The sequence below is a fragment of the Bombina bombina genome, chromosome 9 (genome assembly GCF_027579735.1).
Source record: "Bombina bombina isolate aBomBom1 chromosome 9, aBomBom1.pri, whole genome shotgun sequence".
NCBI classification, from domain to species: domain Eukaryota; kingdom Metazoa; phylum Chordata; class Amphibia; order Anura; family Bombinatoridae; genus Bombina; species Bombina bombina.
The window spans coordinates 75,927,477-75,940,719 of NC_069507.1; the positions used below are offsets into that span (position 1 = coordinate 75,927,477).

A 13,243-nucleotide genomic window follows, 5' to 3' on the forward strand; every position below is an offset into this window, starting at 1 on the left:
GTGCTCATCATTAAAGAAAACTCATTTATCCTATAATGGCTGTTTTTTTAATTCAAAACAAAACTCCATATTCTAGTTAGTCATCGGTAATAAAATATACAAATTATACATATGATGGGCGATTCAAGAGATTCCCTGGCAGATAATAGACTTTGTCACAATGTAGAACTGCAAGAAAACAGGAAAAATAAAAATAATTATTTTCAATTGGAAGAAACCCCTTGAACATTCAGCAAAGAAAGAATCTTGTGGGATATTGAATCTGTTTGGACCAAATAGTAGAGCACTTATTTTGAATAGTTTGGAAATTATGAGGAACATTTCTCTTATGAGCAGGCGTGCGCCTCGTGTTTGTAGTTCTAAAAAATTTCCATTTTTTTGCATCAAAAACTACAGATATGAAGCCGAAGCCGCTTTCTTTGGAAACCTTAAATTAACAGATTTCAACATTATTGACACGTTAGGAGTTGGCGGATTCGGAAGAGTTGAACTGGTAAGTGAACGTTCATTTTATTGTACATAATTAGCAGCATTTGTTGTCTTTATTTATTAAACTCGATGCATTCTCTCATTGGTGTCAGTCTTATCAAATTAAAGGCGCATGAAACCCTTATTTTTTTTTTCATGATACAGATAGAACATTCAACCAGACTATACGTATATGCATTTGTGATTGGCTGATTGCTATCACATGGTACTTGGGGAGTGGAAATATACATAACTTTGAAATTTGTTATAAAAAAATCTACTACTCATTTGAAGTTCAGACTAAGTGCTATTGCATTGTCTTGTTATCTTGCATTTGTTGATTATGCAAATTTAATTTGTTGACTGGTCCTTTAACAAAAATGTCCTATTTTAATTATATTGTCAAATTTTCTTCTGTCTCTTGGTATCTTTTGCTGAAAAGCAGGGAGCGTGCACATGTCTGGTGCACTATAAGGCAGCAGTTTTGCAAGTATGTTATACATTAGCAAGAACACTAGATGGCAGCACTGTTTCCTGTAATGTAGTGATCTAGATGCCTACCTAGGTATCTCTTTAACAAAGAATACCATAGGATGAAGCAAATTTATCATACTGTGTGCTCTGCCTGAATCACAAAATAAATATTTTGGCTTTCATATCCCTTAAATTCTTGCTATGGTAAAGCTATCTTAATCCTCATATATTCTATGCACTATATAACAGGGATGGGTGCCAAAAGTGTCTCATACAGCATATGAATGTCATATATTAATATCTTGACCCCCTGGCATTTAAACAGCTTCCTATTTTACATCTATTATCTAATTTATATTCAATTATCTCATTTTCTTTGTTCCCTTAGTACCCTTTGTTAAAGGGACATAAAACAAATTGGGATAGAGACAAAATATAATATGTACTTTAATTATTTTACCTGCAAATTTATACTGCAGTGCCTCGCCATTAACCCTTTCTTTTAAGTTTCTGAATTGTACAGCTCTAACTCCCCACACACATTTCCGTCTAGGGCTGTATCTATATCTACCTTTGCTTTGGTAGAATGCAGAAGTAACACAGTAATTATCTGCCGGAGCATACCTAGAAGCAAATAAGCTGCTGTGAAATACAATGTCTGTGTTTCTGATGCTAAACACTGATAAGGGGGAGTGGAGCAGACTACTCCAGACAGCATGGCTATGTAACTAATTTTGCTTATTTTTGACAATTATTTTAAAATACTTGCCAGCAATTTTTTTATGCAAACTATTTTTACTTAATTAGCCCTTTTAGGATATGCACAGATCTCAATGTCTTTTATGTCACTTTAAAAAGCATACCTAGGCAGGCTCTAGATCAGAAATATACTACTGGGAACTAGCTGCTTGTATATGCTTATTGTCATTGGCTCACCCAATGTCTCCAGCTAGCTCTCAGTAGTGCATTGCTGTCCCTTCAGCATAGGATATCAAAAGAATGAAGCAAATTTACCCGAATAGAAGTAAATTGTAAAGTTGTTTAATTTTATATATGAATCATGAAAGAAGAATGTTGTGTTTCCTTTACCTTTAATGTTCTGGTTTAAATAAATTTTAGCTGCAACATTTCATCAAGGAATGTTTTATGTGGCACATTTCACTGTGTCACTTTACATTTCACACTAAGGGCTAATCTTTATAAAGTACCCTTTGCTTATGTCTCAAGTACAGTCATGGGTACACATGCGACAGGTTGAGAAACTAGAACATACAGGACACATTTATGATAAGTCTGTTGTGAGAACAGTATGTTCAAACACTGTCTACCAGTAACCTAAATCCCTTATTGGATTTGTATAATGACAAATAAATTGCAGTTTAATGTAGTAAAAACAAAAGGTCCCAATATACAATATACTAATTATTTATTTAGTCCCAATTTCCTGTAATTTATCTCTGCAAATTGCAAACGTTCCAATTCCTGTTAAAAGTGCAGTGTGGGCTCCAAACTATAAGGGACACTAAAGTCACTTATTTTGAGCATGGTAGGTATGCTGTCGTGGAGAGGAGACACATTTCGATAAAGGATATAAAAAGAAAGAAGCAGATTTGATAATAAAAGTAAAATGGAAAGTTTTTGAAACTGTACGTTATGTCTGAACCATGAAAATATAATTTTGGCTTCCAGTTCCCTTTAAAGGGATAGTATACACTAATTTTCACATAACTGCATGTAATAGACACTACTATAAAGAAGAATATGCACAGATACTGATATAAAAATCCAGTATAAAACTGTTTAAAAACTTACTTAGAAGCTCCCAGTTTAGCACTGTTGATGAGATTAGTCTGGGACACCCACAGAAAGGGGCTGATAGCAGAACCCCCTCCCCTGCATATGAAAAGACTCATTATACAAACAGAAGCAGTCTGAATTCTGTATATATCTAAAACTTTGGAGCTTGGTTAGGAATCTGAAAATCAGCACATCATTTGCAGTGTTAACTTTTTTGTTTTTTTTGTAATAACATTTTTTATTGAGGTAATATACATAACATACAGCTTATATATAGCATAGTAACATCATGACATAAACTTTACTTTAAGAGGTAAAACAGTACCTCTGCTCTCTTAAAACCTTGTTTTTACAGAGGCCACCATTTAATTACATTTTGACCTTCTCTAGTTCTTCTGACTTATCTATAAGAGGCATAAATGGGATGACCTTTGAGTTAATGATTTAGTCTACTAGGGTATCTAAATGATCTAACATTATAAACTCTGGTGAAAGTTGGTGATGGATAATAGATCTCACTTAGTTAAATGTAATTTTTTAGAGAGGCTGCTTTAGTTGTCTAGCAGTCTCCGCACCTGGCTTGTTTGTATGGGTGGGTTTAAGGGTAGTACTTAGGGGAATCACTGAGTTCTGGGATATCTAGAGGGGCAGGGAATAGGGAGATCGGTTTCCGAGGCTACCACTGCAGTCTAATTGGTCGGTCTGATTATGGGAGTGTATGGTTCCAAAGAGATTCCCACGGTTCCCATATTAAACAGTAGTCAGTCAGTTGTCTGCGTTCTCTAAAAACATAGTTTTCCATGTTTTTGATATGGTTTACACAGTCCACCACACCTTGCCATCTGGGGGGCTGGCTTTTTTTCCAGTTTCTGGCAATAAGTAATTTGGTGGAAGTGAGGATGCACAAGAGTAAATTTTGTTTGGGTTTGGGAAGTTTTCCTATTCCTAAGTGCAATATTGCAAGGGCCGGGGTCAGTATTTCCAGTAACTCCAAATCCTTACATATTTTTTCTACTTTGTTCCATAGACTTTCTAGTTTTGGGCAGGCCCACCAGGTGTGGAGCGGAGTACCAGATTCTCCACACTCTCTCCAGCACATAGGGGAGTGGTCTGAGAAAAGTTTCCGTAATTTTGTAGGCACTAGGTGCCATCTCGTGATTATTTTAAAGTACAGCTCGTAAAGAGTGACACAATGAGTAGTTTTTTTGGTGAGGTTTATTGCCCCATCCCATGCTTCCGGTGTGTATGTTAGTTGTAGGTCTCTTTCCCAGGCCTCCATGTGTATTGTTTTAGAAGGGATATGTTCCACCTTTTTCTGTTTTTTATCATGCACTTATGGAAAATATATATATATATATTCTACTTAGTTTATTGAATACATTTTGGGGATTTGGGAAATGTACTTAAAGTGCCATAAAACATGTTGAGATCTGTGCATATCCTAAAAGGTCTAAATAAGTAAAACATAGTTTGCATAAACATTTTTTTAAAAATTGCTGCTATTTTAAAATAATTGTCAAAAATAAGCAAAATTAGTTACATAGCCATGCTGTCTGGAGTAGTCTGATCCACCCCCCTATCAGTGTTTAGCATCAGAAACACAGGCATTGTATTTCACCTGAGTTCACAGCAGCTTCTCCAGCAGATAATGAGTGTTAAAGTCTTGCATTTTACCAAATCAAAGGTGGATATAGATACAACCAGAAGGAAATGTGTGGGTGGAGTTAGAGCTGTACCATTCGGAACTTAAAAGAAAGGGTTAATGGCAAGGTACTGCAGTATAAATGTGCAAGTAATCAGAGTACATATTATTATATTTTGTCTCTATACCAACTTGTTTTATGTCCCTTTAAATATGCTATGATTGTAAACAGGAGGCTTAAGAGATGCCTCTGGTATGCTGTGCAGTTGGAGTATTCCAGGAACTTTGCTGCACAATTCAGTCCGCTGTAAACAGTTACTGTCTCCAAGGTAATAGCTGGGTATCTTATTGAAATACCTTACTTACTATTCCAGTTATGTGCAGTGAGTATAAGTGGCCAACTTTGCATTGATTTGTGTAGAATGTGGGTATTAAAACCCAGTAAATGTAACCGATGATCATAATGTTTAATTAGGGTGACCATATTGCCGCTTTAAAAAGGCACACATATGAAAAATACATATATAAGGGTTCTTATACAAAACATTTCTTTAAACAGCCCTGAAAACAGCCCTGACATATGTATTTTTCATCTGTCCCTTTTTAAAGTGGCAATATGGTCACCCTATGTTTAATCCATTTGCTTTGATCAGATTATAAAACAGTGCTTGTTAAAGGGACATGAAACCCATTTTTTTTTTCTTTCATGATTCAGTCAGAGCATGCAATTTTAAATAACTTTCCAATATATTTCTATTATCTACTTTGCTTTGTTCTTTTTGTATCCTTTGTTGAAATGTGTACCTAGGTAGGCTCAGAAGCTGCTGATTAGTAGCTGCACATATATGCCTTTTGTCATTGGCTTTCAGCTAGCTGCCAGTAGTGCATTACTGCCCATTTAACCAAGGATTCAAAGAGAATGAAGCTCATTAGATAATAGAATTAAATTGGAAGTTGGTTAGAATTGTCTGATCTATCTCAATCATGAAATATTTTTTCTGGGTTTCATGTCCCTTTAATGTCTGGTTTAAGAAAAGCTCTTTTCTGTAAGACCATTATTTTTCACTGCTGGTCATCTTTGATGAGGTCACTGAAATATTGGCATTTGAACAAAAATTACCTAAAAAATGTTGTGTTAATCAAATAACAGAGCCATTTTAAATGTTTTCATTCGCTAGAGCATTTTATTGTTGCATAAATGTTTGTTGATATTTTTATGTTTAACCCTGCAAAGTTCTACTTTTACTTTAGAACAGCAATACAACATGTAGTGTGGACCAATCAGGATCGGTATACACAAATAGCAGCCAGTCAGCGGCTGTGTCCTGCTCAAAAACAACACCAGAGCCTGGTGTGAAAGTTGATCTATGTTTTTAACCTCTTTGCAGGGATTAACCATATAGTTGCCAATAAAATTTGTGAAATAATGAAATGCATGGAATTGTCCCTTTAACTTTAAATGTCTCTATTTAGGTATGCGTATAATCTAATATTTCTTTCATGTAATTAGCAAGAGTCCATGAGCTAGTGACGTATGGGATATACATTCCTACCAGGAGGGGCAAAGTTTCCCAAACCTCAAAATGCCTATAAATACACCCCTCACCACACCCACAATTCAGTTTTACAAACTTTGCCTCCGATGGAGGTGGTGAAGTAAGTTTGTGCTAGATTCTACGTTGATATGCGCTCCGCAGCAAGTTGGAGCCCGGTTTTCCTCTCAGCGTGCAGTGAATGTCAGAGGGATGTGAGGAGAGTATTGCCTATTTGAATGCAGTGGTCTCCTTCTAAGGGGTCTATTTCATAGGTTCTCTGTTATCGGTCGTAGAGATTCATCTCTTACCTCCCTTTTCAGATCGACGATATACTCTTATATATACCATTACCTCTGCTGATTCTCGTTTCAGTACTGGTTTGGCTTTCTACAAACATGTAGATGAGTGTCCTGGGGTAAGTAAATCTTATTTTCTGTGACACTCTAAGCTATGGTTGGGCACTTTGTTTATAAAGTTCTAAATATATGTATTCAAACATTTATTTGCCTTGACTCAGAATGTTCAACTTTCCTTATTTTTCAGACAGTCAGTTTCATATTTGGGATAATGCATTTGATTTAATCATTTTTTCTTACCTTCAAAAATTTGACTTTTTTCCCTGTGGGCTGTTAGGCTCGCGGGGGCTGAAAATGCTTCATTTTATTGCGTCATTCTTGGCGCAGACTTTTTTGGCGCAAAAATTCTTTTCCGTTTCCGGCGTCATACGTGTCGCCGGAAGTTGCGTCATTTTTTGACGTTATTTTGCGCCAAAAATGTCGGCGTTCCGGATGTGGCGTCATTTTTGTCTCCACATTATTTAAGTCTCATTTTTCATTGCTTCTGGTTACTAGAAGCTTGTTCTTTGGCATTTTTTCCCATTCCTGAAACTGTCATTTAAGGAATTTGATCAATTTTGCTTTATATGTTGTTGTTTTTTCTCTTACATATTGCAAGATGTCTCACGTTGCATCTGAGTCAGAAGATACTACAGGAAAATCGCTGTCTAGTGCTGGATCTACCAAAGCTAAGTGTATCTGCTGTAAACTTTTGGTAGCTATTCCTCCAGCTGTTGTTTGTATTGATTGTCATGACAAACTTGTTAATGCAGATAATATTTCCTTTAGTAAAGTACCATTGCCTGTTGCAGTTCCTTCAACATCTAAGGTGCAGAATGTTCCTGATGACATAAGAGATTTTGTTTCTGAATCCATAAAGAAGGCTATGTCTGTTATTTCTCCTTCTAGTAAACGTAAAAAATCTTTTAAAACTTCTCTCCCTACAGATGAATTTTTAAATGAACATCATCATTCTGATTCTGATGACTCTTCTGGTTCAGAGGATTCTGTCTCAGAGGTTGATGCTGATAAATCTTCATATTTATTTAAAATGGAATTTATTCGTTCTTTACTTAAAGAAGTTCTAATTGCTTTAGAAATAGAGGATTCTGGTCCTCTTGATACTAATTCTAAACGTTTGGATAAGGTATTTAAATCTCCTGTGTTTATTCCAGAAGTTTTTCCTGTTCCAAATGCTATTTCTGCAGTAATTTCCAAAGAATGGGATAAATTGGGTAATTCATTTACTCCTTCTAAACGTTTTAAGCAATTATATCCTGTGCCGTCTGACAGATTAGAATTTTGGGACAAAATCCCTAAAGTTGATGGGGCTATTTCTACCCTTGCTAAACGTACTACTATTCCTACGTCAGATGGTACTTCGTTTAAGGATCCTTTAGATAGGAAAATTGAATCCTTTCTAAGAAAAGCTTATCTGTGTTCAGGTAATCTTCTTAGACCTGCTATATCTTTGGCTGATGTTGCTGCAGCTTCAACTTTTTGGTTGGAAACCTTAGCGCAACAAGTAAACCATCATGATTCTCATGATATTATTATTCTTCTTCAGCATGCTAATAATTTTATCTGTGATGTCATCTTTGATATTATCAGGGTTGATGTCAGGTTTATGTCTCTAGCTATTTTAGCTAGAAGAGCTTTATGGCTTAAGACTTGGAATGCTGATATGGCTTCTAAATCAACTCTACTTTCCATTTCTTTCCAGGGTAACAAATTATTTGGTTCTCAGTTGGATTCTATTATTTCAACTGTTACTGGTGGGAAAGGAACTTTTTTACCACAGGATAAAAAATCTAAGGGTAAAAACAGAGCTAATAATCGTTTTCGTTCCTTTCGTTTCAACAAAGAACAAAAACTTGATCCTTCATCCTCAGGAGCAGTTTCAGTTTGGAAACCATCTCCAATCTGGAATAAATCCAAGCCAGCCAGAAAGGCAAAGCCTGCTTCTAAGTCCACATGAAGGTGCGGCCCTCATTCCAGCTCAGCTGGTAGGGGGCAGGTTACGTTTTTTCAAAGAAATTTGGATCAATTCTGTTCACAATCTTTGGATTCAGAACATTGTTTCAGAAGGGTACAGAATTGGTTTCAAGATGAGACCTCCTGCAAAGAGATTTTTTCTTTCCCGTGTCCCAGTAAATCCAGTAAAAGCTCAAGCATTTCTGAATTGTGTTTCAGATCTAGAGTTGACTGGAGTAATTATGCCAGTTCCAGTTCAGGAACAGGGGATGGGGTTTTATTCAAATCTCTTCATTGTACCAAAGAAGGAGAATTCCTTCAGACCAGTTCTGGATCTAAAAATATTGAATCGTTATGTAAGGATACCAACGTTCAAGATGGTAACTGTAGGACTATCTTGCCTTTTGTTCAGCAAGGGAATTATATGTCCACAATAGATTTACAGGATGCATATCTGCATATTCCGATTCATCCGGATCATTATCGGTTCCTAAGATTCTCTTTTCTGGACAAGCATTACCAGTTTGTGGCTCTGCCGTTTGGCCTTGCTACAGCTCCAAGAATTTTTACAAAGGTTCTCGGTGCCCTTCTGTCTGTAATCAGAGAACAGGGTATTGTGGTATTTCCTTATTTGGACGATATCTTGGTACTTGCTCAGTCTTTACATTTAGCAGAATTTCATACGAATCGACTTGTGTTGTTTCTTCAAAATCATGGTTGGAGGATCAATTTACCAAAAAGTTCATTGATTCCTCAGACAAGGGTAACCTTTCTGGGTTTCCAAATAGATTCAGTGTCCATGACTCTGTCCTTAACAGACAAGAGGCGTCTAAAACTGATGGCAGCTTGTCGAAACCTTCAGTCACAATCATTCCCTTTGGTAGCCTTATGCATAGGTCTTATGACTGCTGCATCGGACGCGATCCCCTTTGCTCGTTTTCACATGCGACCTCTTCAGCTTTGTATGCTGAATCAATGGTGCAAGGATTACACAAAGATATCTCAATTAATATCTTTAAAACCGATTGTTCGACACTCTCTAACGTGGTGGACAGATCACCATCGTTTAATTCAGGGGGCTTCTTTTGTGCTTCCGACCTGGACTGTAATTTCAACAGATGCAAGTCTCACAGGTTGGGGAGCTGTGTGGGGATCTCTGACGGCACAAGGAGTTTGGGAATCTCAGGAGGTGAGATTACCGATCAATATTTTGGAACTCCGTGCAATTTTCAGAGCTCTTCAGTTTTGGCCTCTTCTGAAGAGAGAATCGTTCATTTGTTTTCAGACAGACAATGTCACAACTGTGGCATACATCAATCATCAAGGAGGAACTCACAGTCCTCTGGCTATGAAAGAAGTATCTCGAATTTTGGTTTGGGCGGAATCCAGCTCCTGTCTAATCTCTGCGGTTCATATCCCAGGTGTAGACAATTGGGAAGCGGATTATCTCAGTCGCCAAACGTTGCATCCGGGCGAATGGTCTCTTCACCCAGAGGTATTTCTTCAGATCGTTCAAATGTGGGAACTTCCAGAAATAGATTTGATGGCGTCCCATCTAAACAAGAAACTTCCCAGGTATCTGTCCAGATCCCGGGATCCTCAGGCGGAGGCAGTGGATGCATTATCACTTCCTTGGAAGTATCATCCTGCCTATATCTTTCCGCCTCTAGTTCTTCTTCCAAGAGTAATCTCCAAGATTCTGAAGGAATGCTCGTTTGTTCTGCTGGTAGCTCCGGCATGGCCTCACAGGTTTTGGTATGCGGATCTTGTCCGGATGGCCTCTTGCCAACCGTGGACTCTTCCGTTAAGACCAGACCTTCTGTCACAAGGTCCTTTTTTTCCATCAGGATCTGAAATCCTTAAATTTAAAGGTATGGAGATTGAACGCTTGATTCTTCGTCAAAGAGGTTTCTCTGACGCTGTGATTAAAACTATGTTACAGGCTCGTAAATCTGTATCTAGAGAGATATATTATAGAGTCTGGAAGACTTATATTTCTTGGTGTATTTTTCATCATTTTTCTTGGCATTCTTTTAGAATTCCGAGAATTTTACAGTTTCTTCAGGATGGTTTAGATAAAGGTTTGTCCGCAAGTTCCTTGAAAGGACAAATCTCTGCTCTTTCTGTTCTTTTTCACAGAAAGATTGCTATTCTTCCTGATATTCATTGTTTTGTACAAGATTTGGTTCGTATAAAACCTGTCATTAAGTCAATTTCTCCTCCTTGGAGTTTGAATTTGGTTCTGGGGGCTCTTCAAGCTCCTCCATTTGAACCTATGCATTCATTGGACATTAAATTACTTTCTTGGAAAGTTTTGTTCCTTTTGGCCATCTCTTCTGCCAGAAGAGTTTCTGAATTATCTGCTCTTTCTTGTGAGTCTCCTTTTCTGATTTTTCATCAGGATAAGGCGGTGTTGCGAACTTCTTTTGAATTTTTACCTAAAGTTGTGAATTCCAACAACATTAGTAGAGAAATTGTGGTTCCTTCATTATGTCCTAATCCTAAGAATTCTAAGGAGAAATCATTGCATTCTTTGGATGTTGTTAGAGCTTTGAAATATTATGTTGAAGCTACTAAATCTTTCAGAAAGACTTCTAGTCTATTTGTTATCTTTTCCGGTTCTAGAAAAGGCCAGAAAGCTTCTGCCATTTCTTTGGCATCTTGGTTGAAATCTTTAATTCATCTTGCCTATGTTGAGTCGGGTAAAACTCCGCCTCAGAGAATTACAGCTCATTCTACTAGGTCAGTTTCTACTTCCTGGGCGTTTAGGAATGAAGCTTCGGTTGATCAGATTTGCAAAGCAGCAACTTGGTCTTCTTTGCATACTTTTACTAAATTCTACCATTTTGATGTATTTTCTTCTTCTGAAGCAGTTTTTGGTAGAAAAGTACTTCAGGCAGCGGTTTCAGTTTGAATCTTCTGCTTATGTTTTTTGTTAAACTTTATTTTGGGTGTGGATTATTTTCAGCAGGAATTGGCTGTCTTTATTTTATCCCTCCCTCTCTAGTGACTCTTGTGTGGAAAGATCCACATCTTGGGTAATCATTATCCCATACGTCACTAGCTCATGGACTCTTGCTAATTACATGAAAGAAAACATAATTTATGTAAGAACTTACCTGATAAATTCATTTCTTTCATATTAGCAAGAGTCCATGAGGCCCGCCCTTTTTTTGGGGTGGTTATGATTTTTTTGTATAAAGCACAATTATTCCAATTCCTTATTTTATATGCTTTCGCACTTTTTTCTTATCACCCCACTTCTTGGCTATTCGTTAAACTGAATTGTGGGTGTGGTGAGGGGTGTATTTATAGGCATTTTGAGGTTTGGGAAACTTTGCCCCTCCTGGTAGGAATGTATATCCCATACGTCACTAGCTCATGGACTCTTGCTAATATGAAAGAAATGAATTTATCAGGTAAGTTCTTACATAAATTATGTTATTTTTTGCTTTACAACCACACAAATGGTCTGCTACCTGCACTCAAGGTATTACATTGCAAAACTACATGCCCACTTACATTGCTTGTATTCTTTGATTGGTGGAACATATACAACTCTTTGTTTCTGTCTCTGTGAATGCACAGAGGGACATGGTCTGGGATAGTACATTGCTCTGGGACAGAGGATCCAATTTTTGTACATTCTAGTAAAAAAAAAATACTTCAAGCAGGGGATTATAGAAAGTTTAAAAGGACACTAAAGTCAAATTTAAAGGGACACTGTACCCAAAAATTTTCTTTTGTGATTCAGATTGAGCATGAAGTTTTAAGCAACTTTCTAATGTACTCCTATTATCACATTTTCTTCATTCTCTTGGTATCTTTATTTGAAATGCAAGAATGTAAGTTTAGATGCCGGCCCATTTTTGGTGAACAACCTGGGTTGTCCTTGCTGATTGGTGGATAAATTCATCCACCAATAAAAATGTGCTGTCCAGAGTACTGAAACCAAAAAAAAGCTTAGATGCCTTCTTTTTCAAATAATGATAGCAAGAGAACGAAGAAAATTTGATAATAGGAGTAAATTAGAAAGTTGCTTAAAATTGCATGCTCTTTCTGAATTACAAAAGAAAAAATTTGGGTACAGTGTCCCTTTAACATTTCATGATTCAGAGCATGCAATTAAAAAAAAAAAAAAAAAAATCCAATTTAATTAACTTATCAAAATGTACACAATCTTGTTTTATGAACACTTTCTGAGGCACACCGTCACCAGGCCCTACTGGATATGGGCAAGACTTCAAAGTATATAAATATATGCATTTTGTGATTGGCTGATTGCTGTCACATGCAAAATGCGGTCACAGGCAAAATGGAAGTAACTTTCAATTTTTTCAGAAAAAAAACCCTACTCATTTTAAATTCAGACTAATTGTTATTGCATTGTCTTTTAATTATGCATTTCTTGATTATGCAGTTCTGCTGTATCTAATGGTCCTTTAAATATGGGAAATAACAATTGGAGGACCTAAGCCCTGTGCACTCTCTTTAAGGGCAACTGAATTGTTCTTGGGCTCTAGCCCAGATTATTTTGAAGCCTATCAATCCTGGGCCTTCTGTAAAATGTTGCATATAAAATAAGTAATGGAAGAATAATCCAAGAAACATAAATCAGTGAGATAACTAGATGTAACTGTTGCTTTTGGCTCTGTTACATGAGCAAGGGCAGTCAGTGCTAGAAATAACCGCCCTGAGTCTAAAATATCACGGGGAATGCCATGGTCAGGACTTGAAAGAAGACATCTAAGATGACCGGATTTTGTTCTATTTTTAAGACATGTCCTGGGGAACTCCTCAGTATCATTTAACTTGTATTCAGCATTTACAGACTCTGATTCTAAAAGCTGTGATTGGGAAACTCCACTACATGTAAACAAAATGGAATCCTCTGTATATTTTACCCACTGACTTCCAGATAAGGCTGCAGGGTATTGTGTAGCACCGTGTTGCAAAACTTTGTGACAGTTACTGCGCTGAAATGTACTACAGTGGTTTTTAGGGAACCAATGACAAAA

The 13,243-nt window shown here is 36.9% G+C and overlaps 1 protein-coding gene across 3 annotated transcripts in view; it reads left to right on the forward strand.

The window, feature by feature from the left end:
• PRKG1 (protein kinase cGMP-dependent 1) overlaps positions 1-13,243 on the forward strand; it is a 1,360,211-nt gene that overhangs the window by 1,301,885 nt on the left and 45,083 nt on the right. For all 3 annotated transcript variants that reach the window (XM_053692228.1, XM_053692227.1, XM_053692229.1), the window contains one exon: positions 397-493. In XM_053692228.1, coding sequence (XP_053548203.1) covers positions 397-493 — 97 coding nt within the window. The remainder of the gene's footprint in view (positions 1-396; positions 494-13,243) is intronic.